Source organism: Nerophis lumbriciformis, linkage group LG06 (genome assembly GCF_033978685.3).
Source record: "Nerophis lumbriciformis linkage group LG06, RoL_Nlum_v2.1, whole genome shotgun sequence".
NCBI lineage: Eukaryota > Metazoa > Chordata > Actinopteri > Syngnathiformes > Syngnathidae > Nerophis > Nerophis lumbriciformis.
The window spans coordinates 13,593,451-13,612,996 of record NC_084553.2 but is presented as its reverse complement, the minus strand read 5'-3'; the positions used below and the strand labels follow the sequence as shown (position 1 = coordinate 13,612,996).

General features: G+C 39.6%; 1 protein-coding gene and 10 non-coding genes across 11 annotated transcripts in view; 10 read left to right on the top strand and 1 right to left on the bottom strand.

Annotated features, from left to right (window-relative positions):
• The window catches only part of LOC133608962 (uncharacterized), a 73,430-nt gene that overhangs the window by 53,718 nt on the left and 166 nt on the right, over positions 1-19,546 (bottom strand). Inside the window, exons 2-9 of the mRNA XM_072913402.1 lie at positions 19,211-19,493; positions 18,965-19,079; positions 13,224-13,308; positions 13,035-13,126; positions 7,982-7,996; positions 7,533-7,743; positions 7,339-7,464; positions 7,156-7,273 (exon numbers count right to left, since the gene is read on the bottom strand). Coding sequence (XP_072769503.1) covers positions 7,156-7,273; positions 7,339-7,464; positions 7,533-7,743; positions 7,982-7,996; positions 13,035-13,126; positions 13,224-13,308; positions 18,965-19,079; positions 19,211-19,493 — 1,045 coding nt within the window. The remainder of the gene's footprint in view (positions 1-7,155; positions 7,274-7,338; positions 7,465-7,532; positions 7,744-7,981; positions 7,997-13,034; positions 13,127-13,223; positions 13,309-18,964; positions 19,080-19,210; positions 19,494-19,546) is intronic.
• Positions 76-149, top strand: trnat-agu (transfer RNA threonine (anticodon AGU)). The gene has a single exon. It is a non-coding gene; the product is annotated as a tRNA-Thr (tRNA).
• On the top strand, positions 503-576 carry trnat-ugu (transfer RNA threonine (anticodon UGU)). Its single transcript has one exon. It is a non-coding gene; the product is annotated as a tRNA-Thr (tRNA).
• trnat-agu (transfer RNA threonine (anticodon AGU)) lies at positions 1,218-1,291 on the top strand. The gene has a single exon. It is a non-coding gene; the product is annotated as a tRNA-Thr (tRNA).
• On the top strand, positions 1,645-1,718 carry trnat-agu (transfer RNA threonine (anticodon AGU)). Its single transcript has one exon. It is a non-coding gene; the product is annotated as a tRNA-Thr (tRNA).
• On the top strand, positions 2,038-2,111 carry trnat-agu (transfer RNA threonine (anticodon AGU)). The gene has a single exon. It is a non-coding gene; the product is annotated as a tRNA-Thr (tRNA).
• Positions 2,758-2,831, top strand: trnat-agu (transfer RNA threonine (anticodon AGU)). Its single transcript has one exon. It is a non-coding gene; the product is annotated as a tRNA-Thr (tRNA).
• Positions 3,550-3,623, top strand: trnat-agu (transfer RNA threonine (anticodon AGU)). Its single transcript has one exon. It is a non-coding gene; the product is annotated as a tRNA-Thr (tRNA).
• Positions 4,468-4,541, top strand: trnat-agu (transfer RNA threonine (anticodon AGU)). The gene has a single exon. It is a non-coding gene; the product is annotated as a tRNA-Thr (tRNA).
• On the top strand, positions 4,838-4,911 carry trnat-agu (transfer RNA threonine (anticodon AGU)). The gene has a single exon. It is a non-coding gene; the product is annotated as a tRNA-Thr (tRNA).
• trnat-agu (transfer RNA threonine (anticodon AGU)) lies at positions 5,255-5,328 on the top strand. The gene has a single exon. It is a non-coding gene; the product is annotated as a tRNA-Thr (tRNA).

The window sequence follows — 19,546 nt, the reverse complement described above, 5'->3', positions numbered from 1 at the left end:
GGTTCCTTTTGAGGTGAAAGTAGCTCAGTGCGTGGAAGTTTTAGATTTAATCTATTCAACAGAAGACTTGCAAGTGGTGCTGTGGCTTAGTTGGTTAAACTGCCTGTTTAGTAAACAGGAGATCCTGGGTTCAAATCCCAGCAGTGCCTTGTAGGGCAGCACAAGCTCTGTATGCAAAGACAAATCCCACAGTCTACCTATCGAACTAATTACGTTTAGAGATTTTTCCCTTTCCATGTTGCTTTCGAATAGCTGTGAATCTGCTAAAATACCACTTCTGGTGCTACATTGCCCATTGTTACGTATTTGATTGTCAATCAAATCTGCAAATTTTTACAGATTTCATTGTCAATCTCAGGTGGTGCTGTGGTTTAGTTGGTTAAAGTGCCTGTGTAGTATGCAGGAGATTCTAGGTTACAATCCCAGTGGTTCCTTTTGAGGTGAAAGTAGCTCAGTGCGTGGAAGTTTTACAATTAATCTATTCAACAGAAGACTTGCAAGTGGAACTGTGGCTTAGTTGGTTTAAGTGCCTGTCTTGTAAACAGGAGATCTTGGGTTCAAATCCCAGCAGTGCCTGAGATATTCTTGTCCAACTGCAGGCTCAGGCCAACCACACTGTAAACTGACGCAAACTGACGCAGAAGAACAGTCTCAGTAGTTGCACAAGTGGGGCTGAGGCTTAGTTGGTTAAAGCCCCTGCCTGGTAAACATGCAATCCTGGGTTTGAAACCCAGCATTGCCTTTTGGGCAGCACTAATTGGCATGCAAGGACAAGTTTCACTCCCTACATATTAAATGTACCTTTTCATGTGGCTTTGGAATATCTGTTAGTCTGCATGAATGCAACTTATTCGGGCGTTCCAATGCAAATTTCCCCTTACAGATTTAATTGTCTATCTACAGTTTTAAACATGGTGCTGTGGCTTAGTTGGTTAAAGCACCTGTGGAGTAAACAGGAAAGCCTGGGTTCAAAACCGAGCAGTACCTTTTTAGGGCAGTACAAACTGTATGCAAAGACAAATCCCACTGTATACCAATTGAACTAATGACATTTGGAGATGTTTGCCTTTCCATGTTGCTTTTGAATAGCAGCGAATCTGCTTAAATACCACTTCTGGTGCGACATTGCAAACTTTCACAGATTTGATTGTCAATCAGATCTGCAAAATTTTTACAGATTTGATAGTCAATCTCAGGAGAACAGAAGAATTGCAAGCGGTGCTGTGGCTTAGTTGGTTAAAGCGCCTGTCTAGTAAACAGGAGATCCTGGGTTCAAATCCCAGCAGTGCCTTGTAGGGCAGCACAAACTGTGTACACAAAGACAAATCCCACTGTCTACCAATCAAACTAAAGATATTTGGAGATTTTTCCCTTTCCATGTTGCCTTCAAATACCTGTGAATCTGCTTAAAAACCACTTCTGGCGCTACATTGCACATTGTTACAGATTTGATTATCAATTAAATCTGCACATTTTTACAGTTTTGATTGTCAATCTCAGGTGGGGCTGTGGCTTAGTTGGTTAAAGTGCCTGTCTAGTATACAGGAGATTTTAGGTTAAAATCCCAGTGGTTCTTTTTGAGGTGAAAGTAGCTCAGTGCGTGGAAGTTTTAGAATTAATCTATTCAACAGAAGACTTGCAAGCGGTGCTGTGGCTTAGTTGGTTAAAGCGCCTGTCTAGTAAACAGGAGATCCTGAGTTCAAATCACAGCAGTGCCTTGTAGGGTAGCACAAACTGTATATGCAAACAAATCCAACTGTCTACTGATAAAACTAATGAAATTTGGAGATTTTTCCCTTTCAATATTGCTTTCGAATAACTGTGAATCTGCTTAATTACCAATTGTGGTGCTACACAACAGATTTGATTGTCAATCAAATCTGCACATTTGATTGACAGCTGTGGCTTAGTTGGTTAAAGTGCCTGTCTAGTATACAGGATATTCTAGGTTAAAATCCCAGTGGTTCCTTTTGAGGTGAAAGTAGCTCAGTGCGTGGAAGTTTTAGAATTAATCTATTCAACAGATGCATTGCAAGTGGTGCTGTGGCTTAGTTGGTTAAAGCGCTTGTCTAGTAAACAGGAGATCCTGGGTTCAAATCCCAGCAGTACCTTTTAAGGCACTATTGGGATCAGAGATATTCTTGTCCAACTGCAGGCTTAGGCCAACCACACCGAACATTGACACAGGAGTACAGTTTCAGTAGTTGCACAAGTGGTGCTGAGGCTTAGTTGGTTAAAGCACCTGCCTGGTAAACACGCAATCCTGGGTACGAAACCCACATTGCCTTTTGGTCAGCACTAATTGGTATGCAAGGACAAGTTCCACTCTCTACCGATCAAACTTATAAAAACATATTAAATGTGCCTTTTCATGTTGCTTTGGAATATCTGTGAGTCTGCATAAATGCAACTTATTCGGGTGTTCCAATGCAAATTTCCTTTAAAGATTTAATTGTTTATCTACTTGTGGCTTAGTTGGTTAAAGCACCTGTCTAGTCAACAGAATATCCTGGGTTCAAATCCTAGCAGTGCCTTTTAGGGCAGCACAAACTCTGTATGCAAAAGACAACTCCCACTGTCTACCAATTGATTTAATGACATTTGGAGATTTTTCCCTTTCCATATTGCTTTTGAATAGCTGTGAATCTGCTTAAATACCACTTCTGGAGCTCCATTGCAAACTTTTACAGATTTGATTGTCAATCAGATCTGCAAATTTTTGATAGTCAATCTCAGGAGAACAGATGAATTGCAAGCGTTGCTGTGGCTTAGTTGGTGAAAGTGTCTGTCTAGTAAACAGGAGATCCTGGGTTCAAATCCCAGCAGTACCTTTTAGGGCAGCACAAACTCTGTATGCAAAGACAAATTCCACTGTCGATTAATCGAACTAATCAAATTTGGAGATGGTTGCTTTCGAATAGCTGTGAATCTCCTTAAATAACACTTCTGCTGCTACATTGCACATTTTTACAGATTTGATTGTCAATCTCAGGTGGTGCTGTGGTTTAGTTGGTTAAAGTACCTGTCTAGTATACAGGAGATTTTGGGTTCAAATCCCAGTGGTTCCTTTTGAGGTGAAAGTAGTTCAGTCCTTTTAGTTTTAGAATTAATCTATTCAACAGAAGCCTTACAAGTGGTGCTGTGGCTTAGTTGGTTAAAGCGCCTGTCTAGTAAACAGGAGATACTGAGTTCAAATCCAAGCAGTGCCTTTTAGGGCAGCACAAACTCTGTATGCAAAGACAAATTCCACTGTCTACTAATCGAAGTAATGAAATTTGGAGATGGTTGTTTTCGAATAGCTGTGAATCTGCTTAAATACCACTTCTGCTACTACGTTGCAAAGTTTTACAGATTTGATTATCAATTAAATCTGCACATTTTTACAGATTTCATTGTCAATCTCAGGTGGTAATGTGACTTAGTTGGTTAAAGTGCCTGTCTAGTATACAGGAGATTCGAGGTTAAAATCCCAGTGGTTCTTTTTGAGGTGAAAGTAGCTCAGTGCGTGGAAGTTTTAGAATAAATCTAATCAACAGAAGACTTGCAAGCGGTGCTGTGGCTTAGTTGGTTAAAGCGCCTGTCTAGTAAACAGGAGATCCTGGGTTCAAATCCCAGCAGTGCCATTTAGGGCAGCACAAATTCTGTATGCAAAAACAAACTTTACTGTCTACTAATCGAAATAATGAAATTTGGAGATGATTGTTTTCGAATAGCTGTGAATCTGCTTAAATACCACTTCTGGTGCTACATTGCACATTTTTACAGACTTGATTGGCAATCTCAGGTGACGCGGTGGGTTAGTTGGTTGAAGCGCCTGTCTAGTAAACAGGAGAGCCCGGGTTTAAATCCGAGCAGTGCCTTTTAGGGCAGCACAAGCTGTATGCAAAGACAAATCCCACTGTCTACCAATTTAACTAATGACATTTGGAGATGTTTGCCTTTCCATTTTGCTTTTGAATAGCTGTGAATCTGCTTAAATACCACTTCTGGTGCTACATTGCAAACCTTTACAGATTTGATTGATTGAACAGAAGACTTGCAAGTGGTTCTGTGGCTTAGTTGTTTAAAGCGCTTTCTAGTAAACAGGAGATCCTGGGTTCAAATCCCAGCAGTACCTTTTAGGGAAGCACAAACTGTATGCAAAGATAAATCCAACTGTCTAAAAATTGAACTAATGAAATGTGGAGATGTTTGCCTTTCCATGTTGCTTTCAAATAGATGTGAATCTGCTTAAATACCAATTCTGGTGCTACATTGCAAACTTTTACAGATTTGATTGTCAATCAGATCTGCACACTTTTCAGTTTTGATTGTCAATCTCAGGTGATGCTGAGGCTTAGTTGGTTAAAGTGCCTGTCTCGTATACATGAGATTCTAGGTTAAAATCCCAGTGGTTCATTTTAAGGTGAAAGTAGCTCAGCGCGTGGAAGTTTTAGAATTAATCTATTCAACAGAAGACTTGCAAGCAGTGCTGTGGCTTAGTTGGTTAAAGTGCCTGTCTCGTAAACAGGAGATCCTGGGTTCAAATCCCAGCAGTGCCTTGTAGGGCAGCACAAACTCTGTATGCAAAGACAAATTCCACTGTTGACTAATCAAATTTGGTGATGGTTGCTTTCGAATAGCTGTGAATCTCCTTAAATAACACTTCTGCTGCTACATTTCACATGTTTACAGATTTCATTGTCAATCTCAGGTGGTGCTGTGGTTTAGTTGGTTAAAGTGACTGTCTAGTATACAGAAGATTTTGGGTTCAAATCCCAGTGGTTCCTTTTGAGGTGAAAGTAGTTCAGTCCTTGTAAGTTTTAGTATTAATCTAGTCAACAGAAGCATTACAAGTGGTGCTGTGGCTTAGTTGGTTAAAGCGCCTGTCTAGTAAACAGGAGATCCTGGGTTCAAATCCCGGCAGTGCCTTTTAGGGCAGCACAAACTCTGTATGCAAAGACAAATTCCACTGTCTACTAATCAAAATAATTAAATTTGGAGATGGTTGTTTTTGAATAGCTGTGAATCTGCTTAAATACCACTTCTGCTGCTACATTGCAAAGTTTTACAGATTTTACTGTCAATCAGATCTGCAAATGTTTACAGTTTTGATTGTCAATCTCAAGTGGTGCTGTGGTTTAATTGGTTAAAGTGCCTGTTTAGTAATTTTAATTTAATTCTAGGAGCAAATCCCAGTGGTTCCTTTTGAGGTGAAAGTAGCTCAGTGCGTGGAAGTTTCAGAATTAATCTATTCAACAGAAAACTTGCAAGTGGTGCTGTGGCTTAGTTGGTTAAAGCGCCTGTCTAGTAAACAGGAGATCCTGGGTTCAAACCCCAGCAGTGCCTTTTAGGGCAGCACAAACTCTGTATGCAAAGACAAACTTTACTGTCTACTAATCGAAGTAATGACATTTGGAGATGGTTGTTTTCGAATAGCTGTGAATCTGCTTAAATACCACTTCTGGTGCTACATTGCAAACTTTTACAGATTTGATTGTCAATCAGATCTGCACATTTTTACAGTTTTGATTGTCAATCTCAGGTGGTGCTGAGACTTAGTTGGTTAAAGTGCCTGTCTCGTATACAAGAGATTCTAGGTTCAAATCCCAGTGGTTCCTTTTGAGGTGAAAGTAGCTCAGTGCGTGGAAGTTTTAGAATTAATCTATTCAACAGAAGACTTGCAAGCGGTTCTGTGGCTTAGTTGGTTAAAGCGCCTGTCTAGGAATGCTCATCAAACACTTATTTGGAAAATCCCACAGGTGAACAGGCTAATTGGGAACAGGTGGGTGCCATGATTGGGTATAAAAAGCAGCTTCCATGAAATGCTCAGTCATTCACAAACAAGGATGAGGCGAGGGTCCCCACTTTGTGAACAAATGCGTGAGCAAATCGCAAACAGTTTAAGAACATTTCTCAACCAGCTATTGCAAGGAATTTAGGGACTTCACCATCTACAGTCTGTAATATCATCAAAAGGTTCAGAGAATCTGGAAAAATCACCACACGTAACATTGAATGCCCATGACTTTCGAGCCCTCAGATGCTACTGCATCAAAAAGCGACATCAGTGTAAAGGATATCACCACATGGGCTCAGGAACACTTCAGAAAACCACTGTCAGTAACTACAGTTGGTCGCTACATCTGTAAGTGCAAGTTAAAACTCTACTATGTAAAGCCAAAGCCATTTATCAAGAACACCCAGAAACGCTGCCGGCTTCGCTGGGCCCGAGCTCATCTAAGATGGACTGATGCAAAGTGGAAAAGTGTTCTGTGGTCTGACGAGTCCACATTTAAAATTGTTTTTGGAAACTGTGGATGTCGTGTCTTCTGGACCAGAGAGGAAAAAAATGATCCGGATTGTTATAGGCGCAAAGTTGAAAAGCCAGCATGTGTGATGGTATGGGGGTGTATTAGTGCCCAAGACATGGGTAACTTACACATCTGTGAAGGCGCCATTAATGCTGAAAGGTACATACAGGTTTTGGAGCAACATATGTTGCCATCCAAGCAACGCTATCATGGACCCCCCTGCTTATTTCAGCAAAACAATGCCAAGCCACGTGTTACAACAGGGTGACTTCATAGTAAAAGTGTGCGGGTACTAGACTGGCCTGCCTGTAGTCCAGACTGTCTCCCATTGAAAATGTGTGGCGCAATATGAAGCCTAAAATACCACAACGGTGACCCCGGACTGTTGAACAACTTAAGCTGTACATCAAGCAAGAATGGGAAATAATTCCACCTGGGAAGCTTAAAAAATGTGTCTCCTCAGTTCCCAAACGTTTACTGAGTGTTGTTAAAAGGAAACGCCATGTACCACAGTGGTAAAAATGCCCCTGTGCCAACTTTTTTGCAATGTGTTGCTGCCATTAAATTGCAAGATAATGGTTATTTGCAAAAAAAAAAAATTAAGTTTCTCAGTTCGAACAATAAATATCTTGTCTTTGCAGTCTATTCAATTGAATTTAAGTTGAAAAGGATTTGCAAATCATTGTATTCTGTTTTTATTTACCATTTACACAACGTGCCAACTTCACTGGTATTGGATTTTGTAGTTCTTCCGCAGCAAGCGTGTCCAGTGTACCAAGCTTTGGGAAACCGTGTCCTCACAAAGTTGCTCATTTGAAGGGTTTAGTTTGGTAGGTTGAGGGGTGCAGTGTCGTGGTCTCACCATTTTCCGCAGTTGTAGGAGAAGGACTGTGCAGACTGGTACACTTGGGTTTTGTGCAGACATGGACATTGGTCAGCAGGAACACAGCCGGAGTTGCTGATGTCATCCAGGATTGTGCCTGAAGAGGGGGAACATCGCTGACCCACTGACGGAAAGTGGTGGGGTAATGCACTGCGCACGTACCGTGGGGGCAGCTGCACCCGTCGTGACAGTGGGTGTCGCACGTGCGGCTGGCCTCGGGGTTGCTGCAGCTGTCAGGACACAAGCTGCTGCACTCCAAAAACTCCATGTTGGACGGACACTTCCTGTCTGCGTGGGCAAGCGTGGCCAGAGTGTTAAATCGAAGCATTTATTTACGGGGTCCCCCCAGTGCTTACAGCAGAAGGTGGCGTTCCTCCATTTTCCCGGGGCTCCGCCTGCGTGGACGCACTGTCTGGAGAATTCCGAGACGGTCTGACAGAGGGATGGGTCGCTGCGGGAGGAGGCGCGGCGGATGTCAGAAGAGCACGCTTTGACAAAAGCGTGCACTTCCAGAAGGTTGCGGCAGCTGGCGAAGGCGGCGTCGGTGAAAATCTGCCTACAGAGACGCTGGAATGACAAACACCTGGATCAACTTTTGGGCCCCAAAGTGTGCTCCTGGTTCAGTTGAAGGGGGCGGAGTCTCATCTGTAAGTGTCAGGGATGTTTGTTAGTTGTATCTGGAAACACACCAAAAACCAGAGGTGGGGGAAGTCACCGATTTTTAGATGCATCGCAATTCCGACATGGACGATTATAAAATTGAGGGCCAAACATAACTGCGATGTGGCCCTCAGTTAAAAACGACTTTGACACCTCTGCTCTCGAATAACTAATTGAAATAAAAATTTGTTTTAATGTTCATGCCCTTTTTGTCAAACCCCCTCTCCCACAAGCACAAAATATGCAATATTTTACCTCCCAAAATTTCAAAGTGGAATATTCAAAGTGAAGTAATTGGACCCGTAAATAGATTGATAAACATTGATTTTGATTCAGTATTAATTCAAGAACAATGACAGTTTAAAAAAAAAAAATCATACTAAAAAGGTACCAGGGATCTAAAAAGGGCCCACTCATAAAAGTGTGAGAAAAGGGTCATATATATATATATATATATATTTTTTACTTTCAATGCTTGAATCTCCCGATCAGTTTTCAGATTATACGATTTTTGTGACAATCGGTCACTTCATTTCTGTTTGTTTCCTTGTTTTTGTATTACTTCCTGTCAGTGCTCTTATTTTGTTAAATTTCCTGTTTGTTCCGCGGGGCACTGTTTTCTCCTCACCTGCCGTTGATTGGCAGCTGATCCACACCTGCTGCCAATCAGCATAGGTCTATTTATGTTTTCACTCAAGCATTCCTCAGTGCTCGATGATAAACACTTTTTGGAACGTTTATGCAAGACTGCTTCCTTCTCTGTTTGAGAATAAAACTCATCTTACCTGCTCATCGCTCTCCTGGTTCTTGCATCTTGGGGTCACACAAACGGCAGCCATGTGAGTTCTCAACAATTTTGTTATTTTTATGTTATATAATAATAATAATAATTGGAGATGTCCGATAATATCGGCCTACCGATATTATCGCCCGATAAATGCTTTAAAATGTAATATCGGAAATTATCGGTATCGTTTTTTTTTATTATCGGTATCGTTTTTTAATTTTTTTATTTTGTATTATTTTGTATTAAATCAACATACACTTACAATTAGTACACCAACCCAAAAAACCTCCCTCCCCCATTTACACTCATTCACACAAATTCTGTTATTAATATTCTGGTTCCTACATTATACATCAATACAGTCTGCAAGGGATACAGTCCGTAAGCACACATGATTGTGCGTGCTGCTGGTCCACTAATAGTACTAACCTTTAACAGTTAATTTTACTCATTTTCATTAATTACTAGTTTCTATGTAACTGTTTTTATATTGTTTTACTTTCTTTTTTATTCAAGAAAATGTTTTTAATTTATTTATCTTATTTATTTTTTTTTAAAGTACCTTATCTTCACCATACTTGGTTGTCCAAATTAGGCATAATAATGTGTTAATTCCACGACTGTATATATCAGTATCGGTTGATATCGGTATCGGTAATTAAGGGTTTTGTCAATATCGGAATATCGGATATCGGCAAAAAGCCATTATCGGACATCCCTAATAATAATGGATTAGATTTTATATCGTGCTTTTCTATTATTATGCACTTTTTTTTTTAATATATGGCAAGCATACAAAATATGCAATATCCCCCCCAACATTTTCAAAGTGGAACAATTGATTTAACAGAGCCTTAATTATATGTCAATATTAACAACAATGATTATGATTGATTTATTTTTTTGAGAAAAATGACAGTTTTAAAGAAAAAAACTGCCAACATTTCAACTTTTTCTCTTTACATTACACCGGTTTGCTCTCTTATTCCACTTCTTGTGTGTGTTTTTTTTCATACCGTATTTTCCGTACCATAGGCCGCACCGCTGATGAGCGGGTCTATTCAGGTCTATTTTCATACAAAAGGTGCACCGGATTCTAAGGCGCATTTAAGGGGTCATATTAGGATTTTTTTCTAAATGTAAAAGACTTCCTTGTGGTCTACATAACATGTAATGGTGGTTCTTTGGTCAAAATGTTGCATAGATGATATTTTACAGATCATCTTCAAGTCGCTTTCTGACAGTCGCTTCAGGATGCGCCGTTTAGTGGGCGGTCTTATTTACGTGGCTCACCTTCGACAGCGTCTTCTCCCCGTCATCTTTGTTGTAGCGGTGTAGCGTGCAAGGACGGGAGTGGAAGAAGTGTCAAAAGATGGAGCTAACTGTTTTCATGACATTCAGACTTTACTTCAATCAACAACGGAGCAGCATCTCCTCATCCGTGGCTCACTAGTTCAACAACAAGGCTGGAAATGTGTCCCGTGAAAAACCGTCCGACCAGATCTCTCTAATAACTAAAGTTCCATGGGTGAATAATGTAAACTCACTACACTTGTAGTTTTTAGCGCTTTCATAGCGAGTTTACTGACAGATATATGTTCAACTTTACGCTACTTTATATTACAAATGTCCCATAACAAGAAGATAGAGAAAAAGAAGAAGCTTATCGACTGAGTGGACGACAATGGCGGATGTGCGCAGATTTTCAGGACTTATGTAGATCCCAAAAACAGATCAGCAGGTACCAGAATGTCCATATGAGTTGGGAAATTGTGTTAGATGTAAATATAAACAGGATACAATGATTTCCAAATCATTTTCAACCCATATTCAGTTGAATATGCTACAAAGACAACATATTTGATGTTCAAACTGATAAACATACTTTTTGTTGGCAAATAATCATTAACTTTAGAATTTGATGCCAAATTGGAAATAAGTGGGTGCCATGATTGGGTATAAAAGTAGATTCCATGAAATGCTCAGTCATTCACAAACAAGGATGGGGCGAGGGTCACCACTTTGTCAACAAATGTGTGAGCAAATTGTTGAACAGTTTAAGAAAAACCTTTCTCAACCAGCTATTGCAAGGAATTTAGGGATTTCACCATCTACGGTCCGTAATATCATCAAAGGGTTCAGAGAATTTGGAGAAATCACTGCACGTAAGCAGCTAAGCCCATGACCTTCGATCCCTCAGGCTGTACTGCATCAACAAGCGACATCAGTGTGTAAAGGATATCACCACATGGGCTCAGGAACACTTCAGAAACCCACTGTCAGTAACTACAGTTGGTCGCTACATCTGTAAGTGCAAGTTAAAACTCTCCTATGCAAGGCGAAAACCGTTTATCAACAACACCCAGAAATGCCGTCGGCTTCGCTGGGCCTGAGCTCATCTAAGATGGACTGATACAAAGTGGAAAAGTGTTCTGTGGTCTGACAAGTCCACATTTCAAATTGTTTTTGGAAATTGTGGACGTCGTGTCCTCCGGACCAAAGAGGAAAAGAACCATCCGGATTGTTATAGGCGCAAAGTTGAAAAGCCAGCATCTGTGATGGTATGGGGGTGTATTAGTGGCCAAGACATGGGTAACTTACACATCTGTGAAGGCGCCATTAATGCTGAAAGGTACATACAGGTTTTGGAGCAACATATGTTGCCATCCAAGCAATGTTACCATGGACGCCCCTGCTTATTTCAGCAAGACAATGCCAAGCCACGTGTTACATCAACGTGGCTTCATAGTAAAAGAGTGCTGGTACTAGACTGGCCTGCCTGTAGTCCAGACCTGTCTCCCATTGAAAATGTGTGGTGCATTATGAAGCCTAAAATACCACAACGGAGACCCCCGGACTGTTGAATAACTTAAGCTGTACATCAAGCAAGAATGGGAAAGAATTCCACCTGAGAAGCTTAAAACATGTGTCTCCTCAGTTCCCAAACGTTTACTGAGTGTTGGTAAAAGGAAAGGCCATGTAACACAGTGGTGAACATGCCCTTTCCCAACTACTTTGGCACGTGTTGCAGCCATGAAATTCTAAGTTAATTATTATTTGCAAAAAAAAATATATAGTATATGAGTTTGAACATCAAATATGTTGTCTTTGTAGTGCATTCAATTGAATATGGGATGAAAAGGATTTGCAAATCATTGTATTCCGTTTATATTTACATCTAACACAATTTCCCAACTCATATGGAAACGGGGCTTGTAAGAAAAGTTGGTTTTGCATAATATTGTGAAACAAAACGCCAGATAATGTGTCCGCTAATGGGTGCAATTTTGCGGTCCTTATTCACACACCATAATAACACTCATACGTCTGACTACGGTAGCCGTAATGCGCCTACAATTTGGCTTCAAAGTCGAACTAAAACATTTTGAAAGATTTTCTAGCGCCGTGTGTAGTAATGTTCTATCTTCTCAATGGAACATTTAAAAAGTTTTGGTATTGTTTACTACACTGCAAAAACTGAAATCTAAGTAAGATTAAATATCTCAAATAGGGGTTTTATTTGTTTATTTTCTGTCTGATAAGACAATTCTTCACACTAAGCAAATGTTATGTTAGAGTGTTTTACTTGTTTTAAGTGTTTTGGTCCTAAATGATCTCAGTAAGATATTACAGCTTGTTGCTGAGATTTGATGACCTATATTGAGTAAAACATGCTTGAAACTAGAATATCAACTGTTGCAAAGCTGTGTCATCAACACTCACAAGTATAAAACTGCTTTTTTAAAGTAATACTTTCTTACTTCAAGCATGAAAAAAAAAGCATGATGCCGAGCGCATATCATTATATCAAGATAATGGCACTAGCATTCACTTGATTTAAGAATATTTTTCAACATATTAAGCAAAAAGATCTCTTTTTTTTTCTACCAAGAAAAGTGCACTTGTTATTAGTGAGAATGTAATTATTTTAAGGTATTTTTGAGGTTAGCGAATTTTACTTGTTTAGGAAGTCTTGACAAGCCAAATTTTCTTGTTCTATTTTGTATTTTTTTTCTTGTTTTTGAACACTGACTTTTTGCATTATAGCGTCATATTGCAGTCTACACTTATCTCTTATGTGTGACTGCCATCTACTGGTCACACTTGTCATTACACCATGTACCAAATAAAATTGCTTCCAGGTCGGTAAGCACAACCAGAATTATTCCGTACATTAGGTTACAAGGCGCACCGTCGATTTTTGAGAAAATGAAAGGATTTTAAGTGCGCCTTATAGTCCGAAAAATACGGTAATTTTATTTTTAGAATGTGCTGCAGGCCGCAAATGGCCCCCGGGCCACCCATTGGACGCGCTTGATGTATGCCAAACTGAATATGACATTTAAGTCATAGTTGATTGATTCATTAGACAGCAGTGTGTGTGTGTCACCTGTTCTCTGTGGTCCGGAGCGAGGTCCTCCAGCAGGTCTTCCTCCTCACAGTTCTCGGCTGGTCCACTGACCCTGTGTCTGTCAGCGTAGTCCAGAACGGAGAGTATTTTTTCTGGTGGAACGTTTGAAATATAAACATCCATCCGGCCTCTTGATGAGGATTCATTTCATTCACTTGAGATTTGATACGAGGTCCTAATTTCTCTCACCATCTTTCATGAACTCGTTATCGATGCCATCAAAGTTTCCACACAGCCCACACGTCAGATTCCTGTACTTATTGTCGATTTCAATCTGCGCACAAACACATCGTCAACTTCAAGGTCTATCATGGTTGAGGGGTGTCACGATACAACTTTTTCACTTTCAATACCGATACCCATATTGATCCGATAAGATATCAGCACGAATCATACATGCTTTTATTATTTTGTAGTGTGCAAAGGTAGAAAATGTTTGATCAAGCGAAATGAGTCAAACATAGAACAATGTAAGGTATGAAAAACACTAACCTATTTCCAGTTCGTCTGGAATAGACCTATGCTGTCTTTAAAGTGAAGTGGAATGGTAATTGTTTTTTGGGACACTTTTTAATACGCTTCTGCCTCTGTATGTGTAAGCAATATGCGACTATAATTATTTGATACTTGTTCATATTGACAAATGTGCTGTTTTAGACTGCAATATTGTGCAAGTAACGACACTTATTATGTATACCTAGCTTGTGTGCTATTGTTTGCTTAGCTGATGTGTAACTACTTGCTCCTTGTAACCCATAGCAGGGATTCTCAACCTTTTTGACCTCAGTGCCTGACTTTTCCACCAGAGGAGCCCAGAGCCCACTAAACTATTAACACAGAATTTCTGATGTTAATTTAGATTTTAATCTTATACAAAAATTATATAGAATTTATACTTACAGTTTACCAGGATACATCTTCCCAAATGATAAGAAACCGTATGTCAACACAATTATTATCAAGGTTTTAAGTCAGGCTGATTACAAAAATAAATACAAATCAAATATATGGCAAAAGCAGTGACTCATAAAGACTGCCGAAAAATAAATGTACATACAATTACGCCGTGCTAAAATGAATAGATTCCAACTAAATTAATAATAATTAAAATAAAAAATAAAAATTATATATATATATATATATATATATATATATATATATATATATATACATACATACACACACCGGTATGTTACCTAAATAAACTGGTAAACTGTCACTAAATTAAAAAAAAATAATTATTAACTACATTAATAATACAAATAATATATATGTTTCTTAAATAAACGGTCAATAGAATTTTTATAAATTCTACCTAAATTATTAATAATATATATGTTTCTTAAATAAACTGTCAATAAACTTAAAGTGCAAATGAAAATACAGCTTCAAGTCAGTTTTAAGTCAAGCTGATTACAAAAAATAAATACGAATCAAATATATGGCAAAAAAAAGGGATTCATACAAACTGCTGAAAAATACATTTACGCCGCACTAAAATAAATAGATTCCAGACGGCAAAGTTGGTAGAGTGGCCGTGTCAGCAATCGGAGGGTTGCTGGTTACTGGGGTTCAATCCCCACCTTCTACCATCCTAGTCACGTCCGTTGTGTCCTTGGGCAAGACACTTCACCCCTTGCTCCTGATGGCTGCTGGTTAGCGCCTTGCATGGCAGTGTGTGAATGGGTTAATGTGGAAATACTGTCAAAGCGCTTTGAGTACCTTGAAGGTAGAAAAGTGCTATACAAGTATAACTCATTTATTTATTATATGAAAAAATAACAAATCTGTTTTTATATATATATATATATATATATATATATATATATACACACTGTATATGTATATGTATATATATATATATATATATATATATATATATATATATATATATATATATATATATGTTACCTTAATAAACTGTCATTAAAATAAAATAAATCATTTCTAACTAAGTTAATAATACAAAAAACATGTATGTTTCTTTAAAAAACTCAATACATTTTTATAAATTCTAACTAAATTAATAATAATAATAATATTAATAATAATAATAAAAATATTTATGTTTCTTAAATAAACTGCCAATGGATGGATGGATGGAAATAAACTGTCAATACATTTTAATAAATTCTAACTAAATAAATAATAATAATAATAATAATATTAATAATATTTATGTTTCTTAAATAAACTGTCAATACATTTGAATAAATTCTAACTAAATAAATAATAATAATAAAAATAATATACAGTACAGGCCAAAAGTTTGGACACACCTTCCCATTTCAATGTGTTTTCTTTATTTTCATGACTATTTACATTGTAGATTGTCACTGAAGGCATCAAAACTATGACACCTGTGAAGTGAAAACCCTTTCAGGTGACTACTTCTTCGAGTTCATCGAGAGAATGCCAAGAGTGTGCAAAAAAGTAATCAGAGCAAAGGGTGGCTATTTTGAATAAACTAGAATATAAAACATGTTTTCAGTTACCGGTATATCCCCTTTTTTTGTTAAGCACATAACTCATTCATAGTTTTGATGCCTTCAGTGACAATCTACAATGTAAATAGTCATGGAAATAAAGAAAACCCATTTAATTAGAAGGTGTGTCCAAACTTTTGGCCTGTACTGTATATGTGTCTTAGATTTCTTAGATGAAAATACAGCTTCACCACTTTAGTCCTAATTTTTGAGTTTAAGAAACTGCTCTACGACTTTAGCTGCAGACGTCTTCTGTTAGTTTGAGATTGTCGTTACTGCCACAAGTGGTGAAAAAGTGCGTTTCAACAATGGATTTCCAATAATATCGAACTGCCGATATTATAGGCCGATAAATGATTTAAAATGTATTATCTGAAATTATCAGTATCGGTTTCAAAAGTAAAATGTATGACTTTTTAAAACGCCGCTGTACGGAGTGGTACACGGACGTAGGGAGAAGTACAGAGCGCCAATAAACCTTAAAGGCACTGCCTTTGCGTGCCGGCCCAGTCACATAATATCTACGGCTTTTCACACACACAAGTGAATGCAAGCATACTTGGTCAACAGCCATGCAGGTCACACTGAGGGTGGCCGTATAAACAACTTTAACACTGTTACAAATATGCGCCACACTGTGAACCCACACCAAACAAGAATGACAAACACATTTCGGGAGAACATCCGCACCGTAACACAACATAAACACAACAGAACAAATACCCAGAACCCCTTGCAGCACTAACTCTTCCGGGACGCTACAATATACACCCCGACCCCGCCCACCTCAACCTCCTCATGCTCTTTCAGGGAGAGCATGTCCCAAATTACAAGCTGCTGTTTTGAGGCATGTTAAAAAAAATAATGCACTTTGTGACTTCAATAATAAATATGGCAGTGCCATGTTGGCATTTTTTTCCATAACTTGAGTTGATTTATTTTGGAAAACCTTGTTACATTGTTTAATGCATCCAGCCGGGCATCACAACAAAATTAGGCGTAATAATGTGTTAATTCCACGACTGTATATATCGGTATCGGTTGATATCGGAATCGGTAATTAAGAGTTGGACAACATCGGAATATCGGATATCGGCAGAAAAGCCATTATCGGACATCTCTAGTTAACACTGAGTACTGCTGCGGCCCATATGGACTACAGCTGAGCCACATGCATTTTTTGGACTTCCCTGTAGGGGTTGCTCACGTGGTCAGCAAACACTGCCGATAGCCTACCATGTTTACCTCTGCTTGTATCGGACATTTTAGAAACAAGCCGATGAGATCTGATACCAGTTTTTTGCTAATGTCGGAATGATTGTCTAATGCAGTGTTTTTCAACCTTTTTTGAGCGAAGGCACATTTTTTGCGGTGAAAAAATCCAGGGGCACACCAGCAGCAGAATTCATTAAAAAACTAAACTCAGTTGACAGTAAAAAGTCGTTGTTGCAATTGTTGGATATGACTTCAAACCATAACCAACAATGCCTCACTATAGCTCTTGTCTCAAAGTAGGTGTACTGTCACACCCTGTCACATCCCCCCCTGACTTATTTGGAGTTTTTTGCTGTTTTCCTGTGTGTAGTGTTTTAGTTCTTGTCTTGCGCTCCTATTTTGGTGGCTTTTTCTCTTTTTTTGGTATATTCCTGTAGCCGTTTCATGTCTTCCTTTGAGCGATATTTCCCGCATCTACTTTGTTTTAGCAATGAAGAATATTTCAGTTGTTTTTCTCCATCTTTGTGGGGACATTGTTGATTGTCATGTTATGTTCAGATGCACATCGTGGACGCCGTCTTTGCTCCCCAGTAAGTCTTTGCTGTCGTCCAGCATTCTGTTTTTGTTTACTTTGTAGCCATCAGTTTTCTACATAGCCTTCCTTAAGCTTCAATGCATTTTCTTAGGGGCACTCACCTTTTGTTTATTTTTGGTTTAAGCATTAGACACCTTTTTACCTGCACGCTACCTCCCGCTGTTTCTGACATTTACAAAGCAATTAGCTACCGGCTGCCACCTACTGATATGGAAGAGTATTACACGGTTACTCTGCCGAGCTCTAGACAGCACCGACACTCAACAACAACACATTATTTGCAGACTATCATTACTGGTTTGCAAAACATATTGTTAACCCAAATAGGTGAAATTAGATAATCTCCCACGGCACAGCAGACTGTATCTCATGGCACACCAGTGTGCCACGACACAGTTGTTGAAAAACACTGGTCTAATGTCATTTATGAAGATAAAACAGAAGTTATGTTGTTCGGTCCAAGTCGCTCTCCCTCCCCCAACGTTGACCTCGGCACTCTGACCCCGTATCTCAGCGACTCTGTCACAAACCTGGGGGTAAAGTTTGACTCAGATTTTAAATTCGAAAAACAAATCAGCAGCGTCGTTCAAAAAAGCTTTTATCAATTACGCCAAATAGCGAAAGTGAAACCGCTTCTATCAAGACATGATCTTGAGAAATTAATCCACGCTTTTATCTCGACTCGTCTTGATTATTGTAATGCCCTGTATGTTGGCATTAGCCAGGCCTCCCTCGCCCGCCTGCAGCTCGTGCAGAACTCTGCTGCTCGTCTGCTAACACAGACCCGCAGACGTGAGCACATCACCCCTATTTTAGCGTCCCTTCACTGGCTCCCTGTGCGTTACCGAATACATTTTAAACTCCTTTTATTTGTTTTTAAATGTCTAAACAACCTCGCGCCAACCTATCTCTCCGACCTCCTTCAGCCTTACTGCCCCACCCGATCCTTAAGATCAGCCAATCAGCTGCTGTTGACGGTCCCTGACACAAGGCTGAAGCTTAGAGGTGACAGAGCTTTCGCCGTTGCTGCTCCCAAGCTCTGAAACGACCTACCCCTGAGTGTTAGACAAGCCTCCTCTCTTCCTGTTTTTAAATCTCTCTTAAAAACATACTTTTATTCCATGGCTTTTAACACTGAGTGATATCCATCCTGCAATGGCGCCCCATAATACACCTGCTGTGATCCTGTTTTTATGTTTTTATTAATTCTATTTTAATTATTTATTTTTTATCGTGTTCTGTTTGTGTTGTGTTGTGTTTGCTCGGTACTCGTTTTATCTTTTAACCTGCTCATTGTACAGCACTTTGGCTACCCCTGTGGTAAATTTTAAATGTGCTCTATAAATAAAGTTGATTTGATTTGATTTGATTTGATTAGGTGGCCCCGTAGTAAAAGCGTAAAGATCACGACTAATGCGTCATGTGAAAAAGGTGAGGACCAGTAGTGTGTATAAGAGTGTTTCAGTAGTGTGTGTGAGAGAAAAAATATTTCAGTTGTTTATGTGAGAGCATTTCAATAGTGTATGTAAGAGGTAATTCTGAATAATGTCCCTAACGGCCCCTCATAGAGGAGGTCAACGTCACACAGAAAACCTCATCACTGCACACTATGTATGTGCGTGTGTGTTGCATACATCTAATGAGTCGTCCAAGTTCCACACCACATGGACTCCCAGTTGGGTCTGGACTAGGACACTGGATGAGGTCTCCTTGATGGTCAGTCCAAAGGCGACTACAGGCAGAGACACGCTGCAGAGACAACCATGAAGAAGTTTTAATTGATTTAAATCCGGTTAGACAAACATTCATAAAATGTTGGCGTGCTGCCGGTCAATATTTGAGGAGAAGGTTTGAGTCGAGTCCTGTCTTTCTGGGCTCACCTTTTCCCATTAAGACGCACGCCGTCGCCACTAAGCTCCACCATGTTGGCGTCCAACCTCATCAGCACGGCGTCGATGGCGCCGCCGCCTTCGGCCGCCTGGCGCCTCATCTGGATGTTGAAGTCCTCGTAGGAGTTGTGACAGTCGGCGGCCAGCAGGTGGTTGCATGAGGACGCCAGCTGGAAGAAGGCGCCGTCCAGCGTCTTCCAGTGAGAGCGCCCCCAGGTGGTGCACACCTGTCCCACGTGAGACGCGTTGGCTGCCAATGAAAGACGATTAAACGCTGAGCCGGCGGAATCCCGGGGCCACTGGGTGTCTTACCTGAGGACAGACTCT